At 44.3% G+C, this 20,289-nt stretch overlaps 1 protein-coding gene across 2 annotated transcripts in view; it reads left to right on the forward strand.

Moving 5' to 3' along the window:
- Nucleotides 1-8,090: 8,090 nt before the first annotated feature.
- The window catches only part of ANKRD23 (ankyrin repeat domain 23), a 37,908-nt gene continuing 25,709 nt past the window's right edge, over nt 8,091-20,289 (forward strand). The window contains exon 1 of one of the 2 annotated variants that reach the window (XM_033949959.1): nt 8,091-8,241. In XM_033949959.1, the coding sequence (XP_033805850.1) occupies nt 8,215-8,241 (27 nt within the window). In that variant the 5' untranslated portion in view covers nt 8,091-8,214. The remainder of the gene's footprint in view (nt 8,242-20,289) is intronic. The other variant, XM_033949960.1, reaches the window with a different exon arrangement.

The following is a 20,289-nucleotide window of genomic DNA, read 5'->3' on the forward strand; positions in this document are numbered from 1 at the left end:
TGTACTCCAGTGTGATCCAAATAAGAGATAGAAAATGGAAGAGAAAACATGTTGCCTGTACTGAATGTAGAGAGAGAGAAACCAGGTTGCCTGTACTGAATGCATAGAGAGAGAGAGAGAGACTAGTTGCCTGTACTGAATGTGGCAACATGTAACAATAGTTATGGCAAAAGACAGACAATAATCAGGTACTTAAGGTTCTTAATCAGACATTCCAAAAAGATATGTTTTTGTGTGCTGCATATAACTTATGGCAATTCAGAGAAACCATAATTCTGTACTGAATGTATATATAAAAAAAATTATGTCAGAAATGTGAACTGAATCTAATGAGGAGCATAGAATAAACATGGTATAGATATAGAATAAAACCTTTTCTTAAAAATATAACCCCTAACTAAGCTACATTTAGCATATGCAAATTATAGGGAAAAAAGAACATTGCGCAATTGGGCTAGTTGGAGACAATGGTTAATTTAATTAACAAAGGAGGGTGAGAAACCTGATGGGATTAAGTCTCTGGCTTGATCTGTGCACCATTGTCCTAAGCACCCTCTTAATCAGACATTAACACCTTTTAGCTAGCCATGATTCAAGCAGGGCTACTTGAAACTTAAAATATATCAATCAGGGCTACTTAAAACAGTTTCCCTGCACTAAGGGTCTATCTGCCTTCCCATGCCAGGGTCAGATTGATATAATCTCCCAGAGGCCTCTAGGCTGACAATTAGATTGAGAAAACTTTGAAATATAAATTTATGTAGTCTAAGGAAACCACGTTTATCATCTAAATTTTTTGCACATAATTATGTAATTATGTCATTATGTAATTATGTCATAATTATGTAATTATGTCATTTGAGCTTTACATTTTTATGCCAGTATACATTACAGGAAAGGAAGAACGGTTGATGAATAGTTGTGAAACAAAAGTTATTATACACACAAAAAAATGTGAGTATTATAAATACATCAATTTCCCATTCATCCCAATTCTGCAGAAGAGATCTTTTAAATAGTGGTTAAAAAATTAATAAATTCAACCATATCTAAAAAAACTAGAGCTAATGCGGTCTATCCAATGCAATTTTCTGAATCAGCACCTCAAATAATCCCAAGAACAGGTTAAAAAAAACCCAAGGCACCAAGAAAAATTGTTTTTTGTTGGCCTGTGTAATTGTTTCTTGTACAATCTCACTCTATTCCTGGACTAGTGAGTTATTTTCCCAAGATCACCAGGAAAAAACTGGATTCCTGGAGGGCAGTCCTGAGATAAGAGGGGAGGGGCTCATGACTGTATAATGAGCTCCCTACAAGCTATCTGGTGACCATGGGAAAATGACTCACTAGTCCAGGAGTAGAGAGTGGATTTACAAGAAAGAAGATTAGCAATCTTTCATTCCTCTCCCATTTTGTTCACAGTTTTCATGCATACATAAGTAGTGTAATGAATGTTGGCTTCACAAGTTCATTATTTGGATGGTACCAGGCCAAAATACCCATGACAAATGAGCCTGAACATAAAATAGCCCTGACAAAAAAAGTCCCTGACCAAAAGGGCCCATCCACAATTTGGCCCATGACAAATGAGCCTCCAACAAAAAGTCCCGCCCCTGACTGCTTTATCCATGCTGCTGCCACTGTGAGCTGAGATACAGTTGCTTAGGGCCAGGGGGGAGAGGCAGTTCAGCGAGAGACATGTTAGCAGTAGATTGCAATAGTCTAATTGTGAGGTTTTGAGAGTGTGGACAAGGGCAGATACTGTGCTCAGAGAGGAAGGGGCAAATTTTGGTGATGTAGAGATAAAAGTGACAGGCTTTAGCAGTTTGTTGGATGTGGGTAGAAATTAAAGGTCGGAGTCAAAGACAACTCCAAAGCGAGCAGAGGAGACAGGAATGATAACAGTATTGTTTACAGAGATGGAGAACAGAGGGAGAGGAGCAGAGGGTTTAGGAGGAATGAGGAACAGTTCAGTCTTGGACATGTTTAGTTTTAGCAGCAATATTAGCCAAACAGGCTAAGACTTTTTCTTGGATTTTAGGTGAAATCTCAGATGTAGAGAGGTAGATCTGGGAATCATCAGCATTTAGGTGATACTGGAAGCCATAGGAGGAGATCAGGGCACTGAGGGAAGAGGTCCTAAGACAGAGCCCTGGGGTACACCAACCACTAGCGGAATAGCAGCGGAGAAGGACCCACCAACACATACACTAAAAGTGTGGAGGGAGAGGTAGGAGGCAAACCAGAAAAGGACAGATTTGCGGATTCCAAGCGAGGATAGCATATCAAGGAGTAAGCAGTGATTAACAGTATCAAAAGCAGCAGTTAGGTCAAGAAAGATGAGGATAGAGTAAAGGCCCTGAGATCTGGCCAGGAACATGTCACTGCAAACTTTAGTAAGGGCAGTCTGTGGAGTTTAGGGAGCAAAAGCCAGATTGTAGATAAACAAGAGTCTGTCAAGATGAAAGGAAGTCAAGGCAGCAAGGGAGGACAGTACGCTCGAGTAGCATGGATGGAAGAAGTGAAACAGCAATAGTTGAAAGGGCAGATAGGGTCCAGCAAGGGTTTTTTGAGACGTAGCTTAACCACTGCATGTTTGAAGGCATCAGGAACAGTTGCAGTGGAAATGGATAGGTTGAGGATGTGACAGATAGCAGGGATCAAGAAGAGAGGTGGGAATAGGGTCAGAGGAGCATGTAGTAGGCTTGGCCAAGGACAGAAGTTGTGCGGTTTCTTTCTCCGTGATTCAGAGAAGGAAGAAAAATCTATGGGAGTTGAATGAGGATTGAGAGGGTGAGACAGGGGAAGGGAGATGCGTCAGAAGAAGGAGTATGTGCAGGTTCCACCTGAGATTTTAGGATGAAGTAAGAAGGGCTTGATGGGAGCTGGAAGGTCAGGAGAATGGATGTTGGAAAGGGAAGAAGGATGTGACTGCAGCAAATTCAAGGCTGATGTGAACATCTGAATGGTTTCAAGTCTTTTTATATCCTTAACATGATACAGCCTCCAAAACTGAATGGAGTACTCCAAGTGGGGCTTCAGCAATGATGTATACAGGGGCATTATTACCTCTTTCTGCTTTTTATTACTCTCTCTGCAGCCTATCATACTTCTGCCTTTGGCCACCACCTTGTCACATTGTTTAACCACCTTGACATTCTTGGACACTCTCACCTTGAGGCCCTCATCCTGGTCCATGCACATCAGCTTCTCTCCTCCTATCCACCACCTCCTATCCTTCTACACCCAAAATGCATCACTCTGCATATTAACTGGAAAAGGTGTGAGCTAAATCCAAATCTCTTTCACATTAAAGCTTAATTGCCAAGTATTAGCCCATATTTTGTTTCTCCAGTAGGAAAGTAGTCAAATATATCATGAATGTACATTTGTGTGTGTGCAGTGGCATAGTAAGGGGGGGAAGCAGCAAAGGGGACAGACTGCCTCGGGCACCACAGGGCCGCCATCAGAAATTTCTGGGCCCCTTACTGAGCAATCCTATTGGCCCCCCCCCAACACCTCTTCCCCCCCCGACCCCCCCCCCTACTTCCATGGGCCGAATACACACATACTTTTCTCTGTCACCGCACTCTTTGACCAAAAGATTTGTAAGCCTGCAACCACGTCAAGTAGACTCTTTCAGCAGGGCCCTAACCTAACCTAAACTAAACTAATCTATACCTATCTATTCTAAACTAACATATGTCTAGCGCGCACAAACCCCTGCTCTACGTGGGAAAAATAACACCAGCTCAATGCTGGCATTAGCATCTAGCGCGCATGGCGTACGCTAAAGCCACTATCGTAACTTAGTAAAAGGAGCCTTATTTTTATTAGTTAATTATTATTATTATTTTCCAATGCTCAATATGACTTCCTTTTTTAAGGTTTGACACTTGTGCCAGAATATTTTTACTAAATTTAAGAAGTATTTTCCCTCTTTCAAATGGTATAGAAGTTAAAAAAAAGGGACAGGCGTTAATGAAGTCATTAGGTTCAATCTAGCCATTTATTTCTGCATGAATTTAAACAACTAAAAAAAAAAGATAAATATAGCTCATCCAGTCCTACAAGAAATGGCTCTACAGCAGGGGTGCCCACACTTTTTGGGCTTGCGAGCTACTTTTAAAATGACCAAGTCAAAATGATCTACCAGCAATAAATTTTTTTTAAAAACCACAAAGCACACTGTATGCAGAGAAAATGTTAATTATCATTTATATTCCGCGGGTTTTCAAAGAGGTCAAGTCAGACGATTCTATGCAATGTCACCTCAGGAACAACTATACAAAAATAGACAAATATATCCCCTCCCTTTTTACTAAATCGCAATAGCGTTTTTTAGAGCAGGGAGATGCACTGAATGCACTGTGCTGCTCTCGATGCTCATAGGCTCCCTGCGCTAAAAACCGCTATTGCAGATATAAATTCTCTAAACAGACACATTTTGATCACTAAACTGAAAATAAAATCATTTTTCCTACCCTTTTGTCTGGTGATTTCATGAGTCTCTGTTTGCATTTCCTTCTTCTGACTATAAATCCAATATTTTTTCCTTTCTGCCCCTCCCCTTTTCTTTCTGTCTCTCTTTCTTTCTCTCTCCACCTGCCCCCCCAAGCCATCGCGCCAATTTCTCCACTTCCCCGATTCTTTCCCTACCCCCTAAGCCACCATGCCGATTTCTCCCTGCTTCCACGAGCCAGGCCAGGAATGTACAAGTGCCGGACTCACAAGACTTCACCTCTGATGTCAATTCTAACGACAAAGAGGAAGTTCCAGGCCAGCCAGGCAGTGATTGGCTGGCCCAGAACTTCCTCTCTGACGTCAGAATTGACGTCGGAAGTGAAGTCTTGTTAGTCCGGCGCTTCTATGTGCCTGGCCTGGCTCAGGGAGGCAGGAAGAAAAAGATTGCCAAGGCAACGCGATCGGCTCACATTGCCTTTGCGATCTACTGGTTGATCGCGCTCGACCATTTGGGCACCCCTGCTGTTATGGTATCCTGTCCTGACCTGAGGAAAGGGGTTTAGTCCCCAAAAAACTGCCTTATTTCCATTTCCTATTTATAAACTTTAATCAATAGATACAATACTACTTGATTCTACGTAAAGCAACAAAACAATTTTTTCTACCTTTTGTCGTTTTTGCTTTAATCATCTTGTCTTCACTCTTCTTTCTACCCAGCATCTTCCGCTCTGTTTTCCATACAGCATCAGCCCCTTCCATCCACTGTCCGCCCTCTCCCCGTTCCATACGGCATCTTCCCTCTTTTTATGCTCCTTCAATAAACTCTCTTTCCTGTGCCTCTTCTCTTCTCCTTTGTACATGATTGATTTCAGCTCTGCCACCTCTCCATTTTTCTCTCTCTGTCACCACCCCGTCCCCTATGCTCTGGCATCTCTCTCTTCTCCTTTCTTTCCTTCGCACCCTACAGTCTGGTATCTTCCCTTCCCTGATTCTCTAGCATCTCACTCCTTTCCTTTTCTTCCATCTCTCCCTTCCCTCCATGCCCTGGCATCTCTTCCTCCCTCCCTTCCCTCCAATCCCTGGCATCTCGTTTTATTCCCTCTTCTTTCTCCTTCCATTTGGGTGCAGCAAGTCTCTCCCCCCTCTGCTTCCTTTCCTCCTTCTGTCACCCATGACCTGGCGTCATGAACTTCTTCAGGCAACAGCATTCACAATTCGCTGCTGTTGCCAGCTTCGGGCCTTCTTCTCTGTCGGGTACTGCCTTCATGGAAACAGAAGTAGGCAGGACCCGGCAGAGAGGAAGGCCTGAAGCTGGCAACAGCAGTGAATTGTAAATGCTAATGCTAGCCGAAGAAGTTCATGACGCCAGGTCGAACACCCGGGGCAAACTGCTACTCTCCCCCCCCATGACCCTCCTATCTCTCCCTCCCTCCCATCACGAGACTCTAAACAGAACTGCTCTACTCTAAGCAGGCTGCTTCAGGGCTTTCTCCTGCCGTGATTCCCTCTGGCACGTCACTGATGAGGGAAGGAGGGAGAGATAGGAGGGTCGGATCGGGTTGGGGGTCGCCCGGGATGATGATGAGGCTGCTGCTGCTGCCAGCAAATCCAGCAAGGGTGAGGCCCCAAAGCACAGCACTGGCAGGCCCCCCCTGACTATTTCGGGCCCTAGGCCTGTGCCTATTGGGCCTATCCTTTAATCTGGCCCTGCTTCCCCCCCCCCCTCCATATGCCCTTACATCTCTCTCTTCCACTCCATGGTATGGTATCTCCTTTCCCTCCCTCCCATGGTCTTTGCATCTCTTTCCTCCTTTTCCTGATCTTCCTTCTCCCTCCTTCCCTCTCTCTCCCCAAATGGGTGCAGCAGTATTTCTCTTCCCCCTCCCCCCACTGGGTACAGCAGTATCATCAGCATTTCTCTTTCTCCCCCCCAATTGGGTACAGTAGAATCAGCATTTTTTTCCTCTCCCCCCTAATTGGGTGCAGCAGCATTACTCCTCCCATTCCCCCCCCCCGTCTCACACACCCGGCAGATTCACTACAGACAAAGGCAATTTGCAAGTTTCCCTTGGTCGCTGACCTATCTCCCAAAGGGCAGCGACAGAGGGAAGTTTACAACTTGCTGCTCTTGCTTACTTCGGGCCTTTCTCGCTGCCGGGTCCTGCCTTCACGGAAACAGAAAGTAGGCAGGACCCGGCAGCGAGAAAGGGCCGAAGTAAGCAAGAGCAAGTAAGCTTCCCTCCGTGGCTGGCTTATCTCCCGCATGCTCCGGGGCTCTTATGATCCATGCCGGCTTCTCTTCTCTACCCCCCTCCCCCCGACGTAACTTCCGGTTTCGGAGGGAAGCCGGGTTCGAGACGAGTTGCTTGCTGGGGGTTTTTTTTTGTTTAAAGTCCGGCGGGTTTTTCGGCGGCTCTTCAGGCTGCGCATTAAGCAGTGGCGGCAGTAGGATTCGGCAGATGACAGCCGGGCGGGCTTCTAAATTTTTGCTGGGCGTTGCACCCGGCTGAAAAGCGCTGGGGAGAACACTGGGGAGCCCGGGCCCCTGTCAGCTCCGGGCCCCTGAATGCAGGACTGGTAGTACTGCCCTGATGGCGGCCCTGGGGCACCATCTCTGTGGGAGCGTTGACATCTCTCACCCCTCCCCCCTCTCCACACTTGCGCCCTCCCTTCCCCGCCCCATCCATACCTCTTTAAAATCTTCGCCAGTGCGAGCAACTACTCTAGCCTATTGTTCGTGCAGGCCTGGCTCACTGAAATCACTTCCAAGTTGCAGGACCAGGAAGTGATATCAGAGGGAAAGCCAGCGTAAACAGCAGGCGGAAAAGCTGCTCCTGCTGGTGAAGGTTTAGAGGTATGGGAGTGGGAAAGGATGTCACAAGTGTGGCATAGAGGGGGTGGAGAGGAGGGAATGGGGGATGCCACTGTCCTGGGTGCCTTCCACCCTCGCTACGTCACTGTGTGTGTGTAGATACATGGATACATAGAAAGAGAAACATTGATACTTCTTCAGTCTTCATATATTCTGTTTCCCCCACTAACTGAATAGAAGTGATGGGCCTGGGCTCACACTTTTAGGGATTTCAGATCTCTCTGGCTCTGTAGTTTTCTGTCAACTTGGGATCAGAGCTGTACACGCTAGTGGTCCATCAGGGCCTGCTATGAGTGATTTCACACTAAGATCAGCCCTACCTGGCTCCAGTACACATATACTTATACAGAGAAACTGACAGGCAGAGCTGCCAAGCGACCCATTTTCTGAAGGGAGACTATAGTTTGGTCCTGAGTTATGAATTTATGACCCAGTGCATTCTGGGATTTATGGTCTAGCATCTTCCATTTGACATCATCATGACAGGTACCAGAATGCAATAGAGATGCCAGAAAACAACTGACCTAAAATCTCCTATCTGAAGCTGATCATCTTGGGGGCCTGAACTTCTCAGCACTTGCTTTTTATCTGTCTCTAGGAAGCCCGTGGCACACAGCACACTCCTGCGGCTGGATGGGCAGGTGCATTGAGTGACTTGGAACATTGAGTATTTATAACACTGACTCTGACACTGTGTCCTGCAAAGCACTGAAATATGTCAGCTATCCAGAATCATTGCCTAGTGAGCACACCGCAGGCCTGGACTCTAGCCCATGCACAGACAAGACACCCCCCCCCCCAGGGGAGAGCAACACACTGCAATAAAAGTTTACAGAAAGACAGGCAGCACTCTGGAGTAGACGGGGGCTGGGGACAGCATGGAGCTCATAAGCATTCAGCAGCTGGTAAGTACTTCTTTCTACTTGCGGACATATTCCATCAGTTACCTTGCTGTGACACACAGGGAGATCTCTACTAACCTCCACTGTGAATCTGAGACCCTAAAGACCTGCCGCTGACAATGAGAAAGACCTCACAATCTTCCTCTTGATGTCTCTTATTAGAGATTATGATGATGTGGAGGGTGTCTCAGTCACAGTAAAAAGCCTTCTTAGGGAGAGACAGTCTTCTCTTATAGTAGGGGTAAAGGGTCATGGATTTCATATACCTCCTTTGGGTGGTACAACCAAAGTGGTTTACATTTATTATATGCAGATATTATCTGTTTCTAGTAGGCTCACAGTCTTCATATTTGTAACGGGCAATGGAGAGTTTAAGTGTCTTGTTCAGTCACAAGGAGCCAAAGTGGCAATTGAATCCACTTCCCTAGACTCTCAGCTCACTGCACTATTAGGATGCTACTCCACTGCACAGAAGGGGAATGGATAGAGCAGTGTATCGCAAACTGTGCCGCCAGACACCAGGGAGAAGAGGCTCCGGCTGACTGCCTACAGGATGTGCCTCTCGCGGTGAGAGGCATAGCCTATGGGCAGTCAGTTGGCCCCCAGTCCCTCTCCTCCTCTCCACACCTTTTCTTTTTCAGCCCCCTCCCCCCCCACACACACACCTACCCCCAACTAGCATCTCAGGGCTCTGTGTGGAAGGCCTTTGCACATGCGTGGATGTCAACGTGATGATGTCACGCATCGGTGTCCACATACTTACGGATGCCCTTGAGCCAAGGCCCCCATTTTAGTGTGCCGCTGGCTCGCAAAGTTCGCAAGGTTAGAGGGTAACTCTCCCTATTAATTATTTTTTAATGTGTATCCATCTTTCAAATATGGCTCAAGGTGGCTTACAGAGTTATTAGAATTCAGGTACAAGTCCCTGTCCAGAGAGCTTACAATTTAAGTGGATACTCCAAGCAATGAGAGATACCGTATATGAGCTGGAGCGTCACATACAGTATCTCTCATTGCTTGGAGTATCCACTTAAATTCAGATCTTATTCTCCCTTCTGATAATGTGAGCTGGAGCGTCACATTATCAGAAGGGAGAATAAGATCTGAATTCCTGGTTCTCAATCCATTTTTGGATTCTCTCAACAAGAGAAGGGATGAGAGTGACTGTCTCCTAAGGAGATTTTCTCTAAGTTAAGAGGATAAGTGATTGCAATTGTTTTGCTATTGGACTGTCTCTGTCAACAGTGAGGTGATGACTTGTATTATGAGGCTATTTCTCACAGTGAATAGAGGTGAGAGAGTGTCTGACTCCCTATAAGGTTGTCTGTCGGTGAGAGGGTGACTGTCACCCTATAAGGTTGCTCCCTGTCAATGAGGATGATGAGAGAGTGACTGTCTCCCTACAAGGTTCTCTCAGTTGGAGAAGGGAAATGAAAGGGTGACCATCTCACTAAAGGAGCATCTTAAAACAAGAAGAGGCAAAAAGGATGACTCTTCCTATAAGCTTGTTTGTTGGTGAGGGTAGCAAAATTGTGATTGTTTTCCCATATGTGTCTTACAGTGAGGAGAGATGAGAAGGTTGCAGGGTTCAGATTAGATTGTCTCTCTTACAGTAAAAGTCTCTGTTAAAATCAATGGATGGATAGTAACAGTTGTTTAATTCAGTGTTTTTCAACCTTTTTTGGGCAAAGGCACACTTGTTTCATGAAAAAAATCACGAGGCACACCACCATTAGAAAATGTTAAAAAATTTAACTCTGTGCCTATATTGACTATATATAAAGTAATTCTCTTGAATAGGAATCAAATAAACACAAAGAAAGTATTTTATAATGCTGCCACCGCCAACAACACCGTTGGCGGCGGTGGCACTCAAGTGGCTAAAGAGCCGCAGTTTTCCGGCCTAGGGACAACACTGGAGGGTGGCCAGCTGTGCACCCCCTTGGGACGTAAACCCGGGGTGGGGCAGACCGCCCCCCCCCACCCTGGTATGCCACTATCTATACCTCACTCCCTCCCTATGACCAAAAATTCTCCTTTCTTCTATTTCCCGTGTACACAACCATCTCTTTCCCTCCCTTCCTCTCTCCAAAGTCCATGCCTTCTGTGTCCAAACACTCATTCCCTCCCTTCCTCTCTCCCAAGTCCATTTCTTCTGTGTCCAAAAACGCATTCCCCCCCCACCTCAGCATCTCTTTCCCTCCCTTCCTCTCTCCCAAGTCCATTTCTTCTGTGTCCAAAAACGCATTCCCTCCCCCACCTCAGCATCTCTTTCCCTCCCTTCCTCTCTCCCAAGTCCATTTCTTCTGTGTCCAAAAACGCATTCCCTCCCCCACCTCAGCATCTCTTTCCCTCCCTTCCTCTCTCCCAAGTCCATGCCTTCTGTGCCCAAAAACCCATTCCCTCCCCCACCTCAGCATCTCTTTCCCTCCCTTCCTCTCTCCCAAGTTCATGCCTTGTGTCCAAAACGCACTCCCTCCCCCCTTTTGTGTTCCGTGTTTGCCTCCCAGCCCATCTTTGCAACTTTCTCAGCAAAACGAAGCTCAAGCCGCAAGGCTTGTCTTCTGCTTCCTGCCGCGCACAAATAGCCGAACGGAAGTATTCTCCGACGTCAGCGCTGACGTCGGAGGGCAGGCTTTGCTTAAGCCCTCCCTCCGACGTCAGCGCTGACATCGGGGAACGCTTGCGATCGGCTATATGTTAGCTGCAGGGCAGGCAGGAACAGATGACGAGCCTCGCGGCTCGAGATGTATTGAACTCCGCGGGTCCCCCGTCCAGCTCTCTCCTGTCCACGTGGGGCGGACCGCCCCTCTCCCTAGACTGGTGGTACTGCCCTGATGGCGGCCCTGACCGTACGGCACACCAGGCAACATCTCGCGGCACACTAGTGTGCCGCGGAACAGCGGTTGAAAAACACTGGTTTAATTGATTATTTATTTATTGTATTTATATACCACTTATAGCTTAAGTGGTTAACACTCAGGTCCTCAAATATAAACCAAAAATAACCAACAAAAACTGCGGTGAAAATGCAAAGCAAAAAATCAAAACAAAACTGCAGTGGAATGTATGGGATGCAGGATTTTATTCAATAAAATCAACAAAAATCATAAAAACATATATCACATATATAAAATGAGTACATAAGCTGCGTTATTTATATCCAAAAGCTGGTCCTAATATTTGTGTGAACCAGACCCGACACGGTCCGTGTTTCAAAACACACTTCTTCCTCAGGGGTCCACCAACTCCTCAAAGATGTCCTCAAAGCATTTTTCCCTGTCTGTCCTGGTGGGCTCACACTCTACCTAATGTACCTATGGCAATGGGAATTAAGTGACTTGCCCAGGATCACAAGGAGCAGTGTGGGATTTGAACTCACAACCTCAGGGTGCTGAGGTTGTACCTCTAATCACTGTGCAGAGCTGAAGTTGTATTGCATCATAGCACTGCAACAAACAAAAGCTATGAATACTTTAGTACAGCTTTTTAGATGTTTTTGAGACCCAAGTCGCCACTCCTTTGGGATGCCAGCTCAAATTTTCTCTTCTGTGCTACAGTGCCTTGAGCCTTCATTTGCAACTACCAAGGATATTCCCCTATTTTTATCGCTTTTTCCCTCTCCTGAATCCCAGTGAAGATAAGTGAGAGGATGTCCCTCTGGAAACGAAAATGTGTGTGCCTTTAGTCTGGCCAATAGGTGTCACTACTGTGCAATGACTGCTCCACAGCATCACCAGCTCCCTGTTTGCTTTGGCTTAGTGCAGTGGTCTCAAAAACTCAAACCTTTTGCAGGGCCACATTTTGTATTTGTAGGTATTTGGAGGGCCGCAGAAAAAATAGTTAATATCTTATTAAAGAAATGACAATTTTGCATGAGGTAAAACTCTTTATAATTTATAAATCTTTCCTTTAGGCTAAGTCTTAATAATAATATTGTCATTTATAGCTAAAGAGACATATGATCAAGAAACTGTTTTATTTTACTTTTGTGATTATGATAAACATACCGAGGGCCTCAAAATAGTACCTGGCGGGCCGTATGTGGCCCCCGGGCCGCAAGTTTGAGACCACTGGTTTAGTGTCAAGGTGAGATATGCTAGAAATAGGAAGAAGAACTGAGAAAGGCCTGGGAGTGGTCTTTAGCCTTATAGCATGTGATGTGGTGAAAGGATAGCTGTACCCAAAAGTGTTTTTTATCCTCTGCAGCACACTATAGTAAGAGAGGAGACAGAAATGTTTGGAATGTATGTTATTCTACCCACTTAATAGAGTATTACTCCAGATCAGATAAAACTTAGCCAAGGGGCAACAAGAAATATTCAAATCTTGTGTTTTGTCTAGCTCAGTGTATCGCAAACTGTGTGCTGCAATACACCAGTGTGCCTCCTTAGATTTCAGGTGTGCCACGACACACTGGCAAGGGGGAGAGTCATCCATGCCGGCTGCTTGGCTACAGGACATGCATCTCGCAGTGAGAGGCACATCCTGTAGGAAGTCAGCCGGCGTGGATGACTCTCCATCTGACCGACATCTCTCCTCCTCTCCCTGCACTTCCTGGATCCCTCCACTGAAGCGGGTCACGGCCAGATGGGCCTCCATGCACGTCCAGGTGCCTTCCGGCCAGGGCACTGGATTTAGTGTGCCGCCAGCTAGAAAGTTTGCAAGACACTGGTCTAGCTAACTCCAAAAGTTAGCCAGACAAACATTTTGCAAGGCATATGTCAAATTTGTTGCATAATTTTGACTGAAAAAACCCATGATTTTTTTGGGATTTAAGCTCAGGGTGAGTTCCCAAGACCCCTGATTTCTCAAGGCATATGCCCCATCTTCTATGTACAACTAAATTTGGGTGCAAAGGGCAAATGTGTGCACAAATGAATGAGCCATTAATCAATCATTGGTGGCAAATTGCAGTAATTTAGACTTACGCTTGCATCTGCCTATGCATTGTTCTATAATGCTGCACACCCAAGTGTAAGCGGACTGCTGAGCACGATGGACCACTGGTCTTACCCAGCAGCAGCAATTTTTATGTTCTTATGTCTCATGCAAATCCAAACATGGGTGTGGAGCATGGGTGGATCAGGATAGTTCCAAAAACATAAGCGCAGTGTTATAGAATTAGTACGTTGCGCAATCAACTTGTGCACCAGGATGTACACCAGGTTTCAGCAGGCGTGTCCTCACACCCAGAGCAGGGCATAGGAATTAGTGCTACGCACTGTTTTAAAAAGGGTACTTGGCGCAAAGCGCTCTTTACAGAATACAGGTTTAGTGCGGATCTTTCTGACACCTAAATTTGGACATCACAAACTGTTGAGGAATTTATAACATGGTTCACATTCATGCACCTTGCCTTGCACACTATTTGGATTATCTTTATTTGGGACTTGTTCGTGTTGTGAAATATATGTCGCTACACTACAGACTCCTAACATGGGCTCTTCGCTGAAACACTGAAAGTGTTGTGTCTTTTTGAATAAAGAATATTTGTCGTGTATGCCCTGGGTCTACTATCACAAACCAGTACCAGTTTTAATACACCAATCATACTTCCTGATAAAAAGGAAGGAAAAGACTTAAAGCGCTCACCAGAGGCTTTTAACTGTGCTATCATTAGAAAAACCTTCCTTTATTAATTGTATTACATTTAGATGTCTTCAAATATCTTCAAAAGTTCAACCTTCAAAAACCTTTTCTTCCCTGGGTGCAATGTATAAGTGTATTCGTAGAATCAATGAATTGTATTTTGTTGGTGGATATGTGATAGAATATGGGTAGAACACAAAATTACCCTGTAAACCGTGCCGAGCTCTATGCTTGTGGAGATGGTGCGGTATACAAACCTAAGGTTTAGTTTAGTTTAGATTATAAAATCTTATTTCCAGGACTGGGGGGAGGGATTAGGGGGATTCTTGTGTTGTTTTGGAAACTTGAGCTTGTCTTATTGGTTTGAATTCTCTGTATTTTTCCTGTGTTGAGCTCAATAAAAATTATTTGACAATAAAATCTTATTTCCACAAGCTCTTTAGAGATGTGGATGTAGGTATTTATAACAGCTCTTGGGCTCGTGTAAATGTCTGTGCATGCAATGTAGGCACAGGTTAAGCTACAATCGCTAGTATTTTATAATGAAAAATAGATATACTGTACAATACAATACAATTTTTATTTGTATACCGCCAATACCTCTTTGAAGTTCACAGAGGTTCACAAACAATAAAATATCTATTATTGGTGCTTGGAACTTTCCCTATCTGTCCAACTGGCTCACAATCTAGCTAAAGCACCTGGATAAACAATTACTTTCAATAATGAGGATAACGAAAGGAAAAAAAAGACAATAAATTCAAAACAAAACTCCAGAAAGAATATAACAAAATTGCAAACTTAGACCAAAACAAAACAATTAATACTAAATAAAATTAAGAATAAGACCCTGATAGATAATGTTACCGCATCTCTAATGGAATCAAGTTCTAAGATTCTAAACAATAACTACTTTCAGTGGCAGAGAACAGATCAAAGATATGGATAAATAAGAGATTTTCCATGCCAGATCGAGATAGCACACCAGCGCATCCACCTCCTCCTCCAGGCATCTCCATGGCCTCTCCGCTGAAGTAGGCAGCCACAACGGCATCGCAGAGGATCAGCAACATAAAGTAGAGGTGGACCCATCCAATGCCAAATCTTTAAATCCTCAGCCCCAGCAACAGAAGTGACAACATCAAGCTTCCTTCATCCATCAAAACAGCATCAGTACCAGGCAAAAAGGGCTGGAGCGATTCAAACCAGGCCCTGGTCCATGCGATCGGAAACAATAGGCTCCATGGCGGGACCAACGATTAAAACAGCCTCAACAACAAATCAAAGCAGACATTCAACTCCAACGCTGATCTTCAGTTGGCAGGAGAGGAGAAAAAAAACAGCTATGACTCCCTCCATGTTTCACTCTCACAGGCAGAAGGGCCTCATCTGAACAAAACGCCAACGGTCATCCTTGGACAAAATTTGAATGACTGAAATAATAGTATTATATCAGATCGTTAAAAAACTGAAATATCAGTAAAACAAAAACTTAAAAATAAAACATATTAGCAAAACTAGGTAAAAAATTAAGTAGAAAATAATAACAAAAACTAAAAACAGATAACGGGGATAATGTAAATGACGCCTAATCGGACGCCATCTTGAAAAAGAAAAAGACATCATAAAAAAAGATGTGTACTTTCAAACTTTAAGTATGCACTTTCTTATAAAATTACCCTTGCTTTTTTGCGCATACACTCTGTAAAAGACACAAGAAAGGAGCAGTAATAGTCAATAGGTTCTCATAGCAGGAACCCTGCAAGCGCACAAGGCCCAATACACCACTTAGCTAAAAATAATGATAAATTTATAACGTGAAGTGTGCCTTCAAAGTGAGAGGTTAGCAATATAGGGCTAGATTCACAAAGCAAACCGATCATGTACATTTATTTTTGTAAAAAGATTGTAGTATGGAAACATAGGGCTCCTTTTATGAAACCGTGTTAGCGTCTTTAGCGCGCGTGACTTTTAATCACGTGCTAACCCCCATGCTAGCCGAAAAACTACCGCCTGCTCAAGAGGAGGCAGTAGTGGCTAGCGCGGCCGGCAGTTTAGCATGTGCTATTACGCGCATTAAACCGCTAACGCAGCTTCGTAAAAGGAGCCCATAGGGAGGATGGCAGATAAAAATCTGCAAGGTCCATCCAGGCTGCCCAACAGCCACGTTCGTTATCAATTCAACAATGTTATTAACTAACAACATTTTGCTCATTAAACTGAACTTTAAGATGTCCTTACCTCCACCCCTGAGATATGCAGCACTTGTACTCAATATATGGTATGAATGTGGTATAAAATATATACTGGGATCCTGATTGACTTTGCCATTTTTGAGACAGAGTCTAGAAGTCTGCCCAGCACTGGCATTACTTCTCAGCTACTAGAGTTGTCCAGCTTGATCTATTTTGCCTTATATAGGACAAAGACCATAGAAGTCTGCCTGGCACTGGCCGCACCACTGCTATAGTTGCCTTTAAATCACCACTCCTACCTAGGGTTACCTTATGGCTCCAGAAAAAGGACTGAGATTTCTGGGTTTTACTTCCTTGAAAGCAATGGAAGTGAAACCCGAATGTCTCGATCCGGCCTCCTTTTTCTGGAGCCAAATGGTAACCCTATGAGTCCTACCCATCAAAACAAAAGGTCATTTTTGTTTGATCCCATCCTCCTTCTATATAGAGACCCTCTGTGTTTATTCATAACATTTTGAATTCTATCACTGTGTTTGTTTCCACCACTTCTACTAGGAAAGCATTCTAGGCATCTACCACCCACTACATGAAAAAGGTGTAAATGTATGTGGGTGAAATTTGGCTGTGATTGTGCAGGTTTGGAGAAGCTATTTTATAAAATATAAAAGATCTCTATGTATGACCCACCGCCCGATCATTGCATACTGCTAGTAAATATTTCCAAACGTGTGATTCTCAAAATTTAATCAACTGTGTGGAGCAACTATTTGTACTTAGCTCTCAAGATGTTATAAGGGTCCCGACACGGACCACGTTTCGGTAATCTTTTTCAAGGAACCCTCATTGAAAATATACTCCTTGTATCAATCAATAGAGTGATAAGTCACTCTCAAAAGCGTGCTCTGTCATGTATGAAAACTTTGTCCATAGAGATTTGCATTCATTTCCTGCTTCGCTCCACACAGTTGATTAAACTTTGAGAATCACACGTTTAGAAATATTCACTAGCAGTATGCAATGATTGGGCGGTGGGTCTGGCCATAGAGATTTCGGTCCTTGGCCAGATTACACATCTATGAGCGCATATGCTATTTCTATAGTCAAAATTCATATGATAATGTGATATTCAGACATAGAGATCTTTTATATTTTGTTGATAACAGCCTTTTCTGATCTCCACATTCAAAGTGATAATTGTTTTTTCCCTAGAATTTTTGGGTTTGACTGAAGCTATTTTATAAACAGAACCAGCCTAATGGTATCTGATATCCTGCTCCTCCTTCCACAATGTGCTCCCCTACTGCCCACACCCCTTGGTATTCATTCTCCTGCCTCTTCTCTCTTTCTCCAGTATTCATCGCCCTAGCTCCTCAAATATCCATTACCCTGCCTTTTTACCACCTTAACTCCCAGCATCCGTTCCTCTACCCCTCTATCTTCACCTTCCCCTGCATGTGTCCTTGCTTCTCCCCCTCCCACAGTATCTGTCTTCCTTCTCAGTCCCATAGCATTAACCCTTTTTCCTTTTTCTGCCATTCCCACTCCCTGTATTAGCCCACATCTCCCTTTTCTCACCTGCTTCCTTGCCAGCCCCATTTTCAATCCCCTTCTCCCAGGCTCAGAACTAATTCTCTTACACCCATCTCTTAGCATCTACATTTTCTCCCATTCCCATCCCCCATGTTAATTCTAAGGCATTTTCTTCCAGCCCCAGCATCAGCCTCTTCCTGCCAACCCTGCTGTCTACCAGGGTGAGCTCTTTCTGCCATTCCCAGCCCTACATTAGCCCCCTAAACACCTCCTCTCACCCTAGCATTTGTTAGTCAACTTCCTTGTTTCTTTCCTCCTTTCCCAGTCATCTCCCTTATGTTTCCCTATGCAATATTGCCACTCTGTCAGTCTCTCCACTCGAAACATGGTTCTACATCTTTTCCCTCCTTTCCTCTCTGCACATAGTCCATCATATTTTTTTTTCTCTCCCATCCCTGCCCGATCAGCAGCTCTCCATCCTACCTCTACTCCGTCCCCTCAAACCCTAGTGGTTTCCATCATGGGTCCAATTTTATTGTAAATATGTAAAAAATAAAGAGAAAGGTAAGTCCCCAAAGACTTGGGCTCAGGCTTATGCAGGTCTTTGCTGGGTTCTGCCCGCCTGGCAGCAGGAAGTATGTGGCAGAGAGGGTGGGGCATGGCAGAGATGCGCAGAAGCTTTGTCTAAGCCTTTGTGGGACCTTTATTATTTATCTATTAGTTTTATTTACTTCCTTTTTAAAGACATTCACCCAAGGCAGTGATCAATTTGAACATAGGCAATGCTACCTATTTGGATTTTTGCCAGGTATTTGTAGCCTGGGTTGGCCACTATGGATACAGGACACTGGGCTAGATGGACCATTTGTCTGACCCAGTATGGCTATTCTTATGCTCTTATGCACCTTTCTGCTTACCACTGACATTTTTGTGTTAAAATTGGAGCCGTGATGGAAACCATCAAGATTTGAGGGGAGGGGATGGACCACACTAATGAAAAGGCAGAAAGAGATGCTGCTGGTTGGGCACAGAGGGGAGAGAAAGGGAGATATGTTGGACCATATGGGGAGGGGAAAGGAGACAGGAAGCCCTTTATTCTGATACCTGTGACCTACAACATGTGGAGGGCCAGTACCCCTTCTTGGTCTCTTCAAACTACATCCATGTTTTGTGACCCCTAAAGGGTGCCATCCTAGGTCTAATTTGCCTAATGGCCTTGTATAAGCATATAGGCTGATAAAGCTTTTGTCTTTATAAAATAGTCTACCCAGCCTTCTTACCTGTACAGTCACAAATTTTGTGAGATCTTTAATTCATTTTAAAAGTTTAGAATTGTGATAAGGTGCAGGGTTAAACTGTTATGTCTATCTACACCCTGAAAAATTCCCTCCTAGGATATTAACTCTATTTACAGCTCTGCCACTAACTCCTTATGACTCTGAGGAATCAGTTGATCTCCCTGTGCTTCATTTTACTAAACAGCAGAGAGTAGTGCTGTCTTCCCTTCCTTATCCATGAGATAACCTTGATATTTCTGAGTGGTTGTATCATGAGATTGTAGTGATTGTTGTAAGGACAAAAGGTACAATATAAATCTATATTAGTATGATGATAATTAGAAACAAAACAATGGTGGCCTTGCGTTAGGGTCCCAGTAGGAAGAGACGTGTAGTCTCTATTTAAAATTTCCAGATCTGTTTGTTTTGGACAGATGCACAAAATCACTTCCGAGACTGTGACTTCATTCATCAAACATGTTTTGGCCCCATCCCGTGACAAGATCAGCCCATATAAATAGGGGCTGCTGAAATATGCAGCCGACTGACGCCATCTGAGGGCTCAGGGACAGGTGTAGCCTCTTAAATAAATGGCAGCTAAGCACTTTTGGGTATGTGCGGAATGCAGGAGGACAGCCAAGTCACTTCACTAAATTCAACAATCATTACTTAAAGCAAAGTGTCGGGAGGGAAGGAGAGGAAACCTGATAATTCCATGGAATCACAACACTGCAGGAGCTATCAATTACAGGTCAATTATCCATGATCACCTGAGTGATTGTGGCAATTGTGCATTATAGGTTGCCAAACACAAAAGTCATGAAGAAGAGATGCTATTATTATAGGCTGCTACAGGTTCAAAGGCAGGAGATTTTCTCCTTTTAACTTATTGGTAGAGCTACTGCCTCTAGACCGTACATTTGTTGGTTCTTTTTTTTTCCTCATGTTTCTTTAAGCTTCCAGCTCAGTGAGAATCAGAGCTGGGACTGGTACTATAAGCCTTTATTTCCAGCTACCAGAAGATTTTTCTCCTTTTTAACCCCTCCCAACTTGCATCAGGGCTCCTTCTGCAATCAGGGGCATTAAATCCAGCTGCTAAGACCACAATGCCTTTTCCCCAGTGCGTGTGACACTGCATCCAGAGCATCCTCAGCTCTGAGGTAAAAGACGACCTGTTTTGGAAAGAATCTAAAGTCCCATCTCATAACACTGATCAGCATTGCCACTGAGCCAACTCAAGTTTGCTGACCAACCATGAGAGCTTTGAATTATGAGCTGCTAATTCCATTGTCCCATGATTGTGGAAGCTATGACTTGCATGGTCCTGTGACTGCAAGCAGTGAGTGAGATGTTTGTGGGAGCTGTAAGTTATTAGCTGAAAAGTCATATGACATCGAGATGTATTGAGTTCTGGGTGTTTAGCTATGAACATTGAGGCCCCAATTCTGCAAAGTGCA

The sequence above is a fragment of the Geotrypetes seraphini genome, chromosome 6 (genome assembly GCF_902459505.1).
Source record: "Geotrypetes seraphini chromosome 6, aGeoSer1.1, whole genome shotgun sequence".
In the NCBI taxonomy this organism is placed as follows: domain Eukaryota; kingdom Metazoa; phylum Chordata; class Amphibia; order Gymnophiona; family Dermophiidae; genus Geotrypetes; species Geotrypetes seraphini.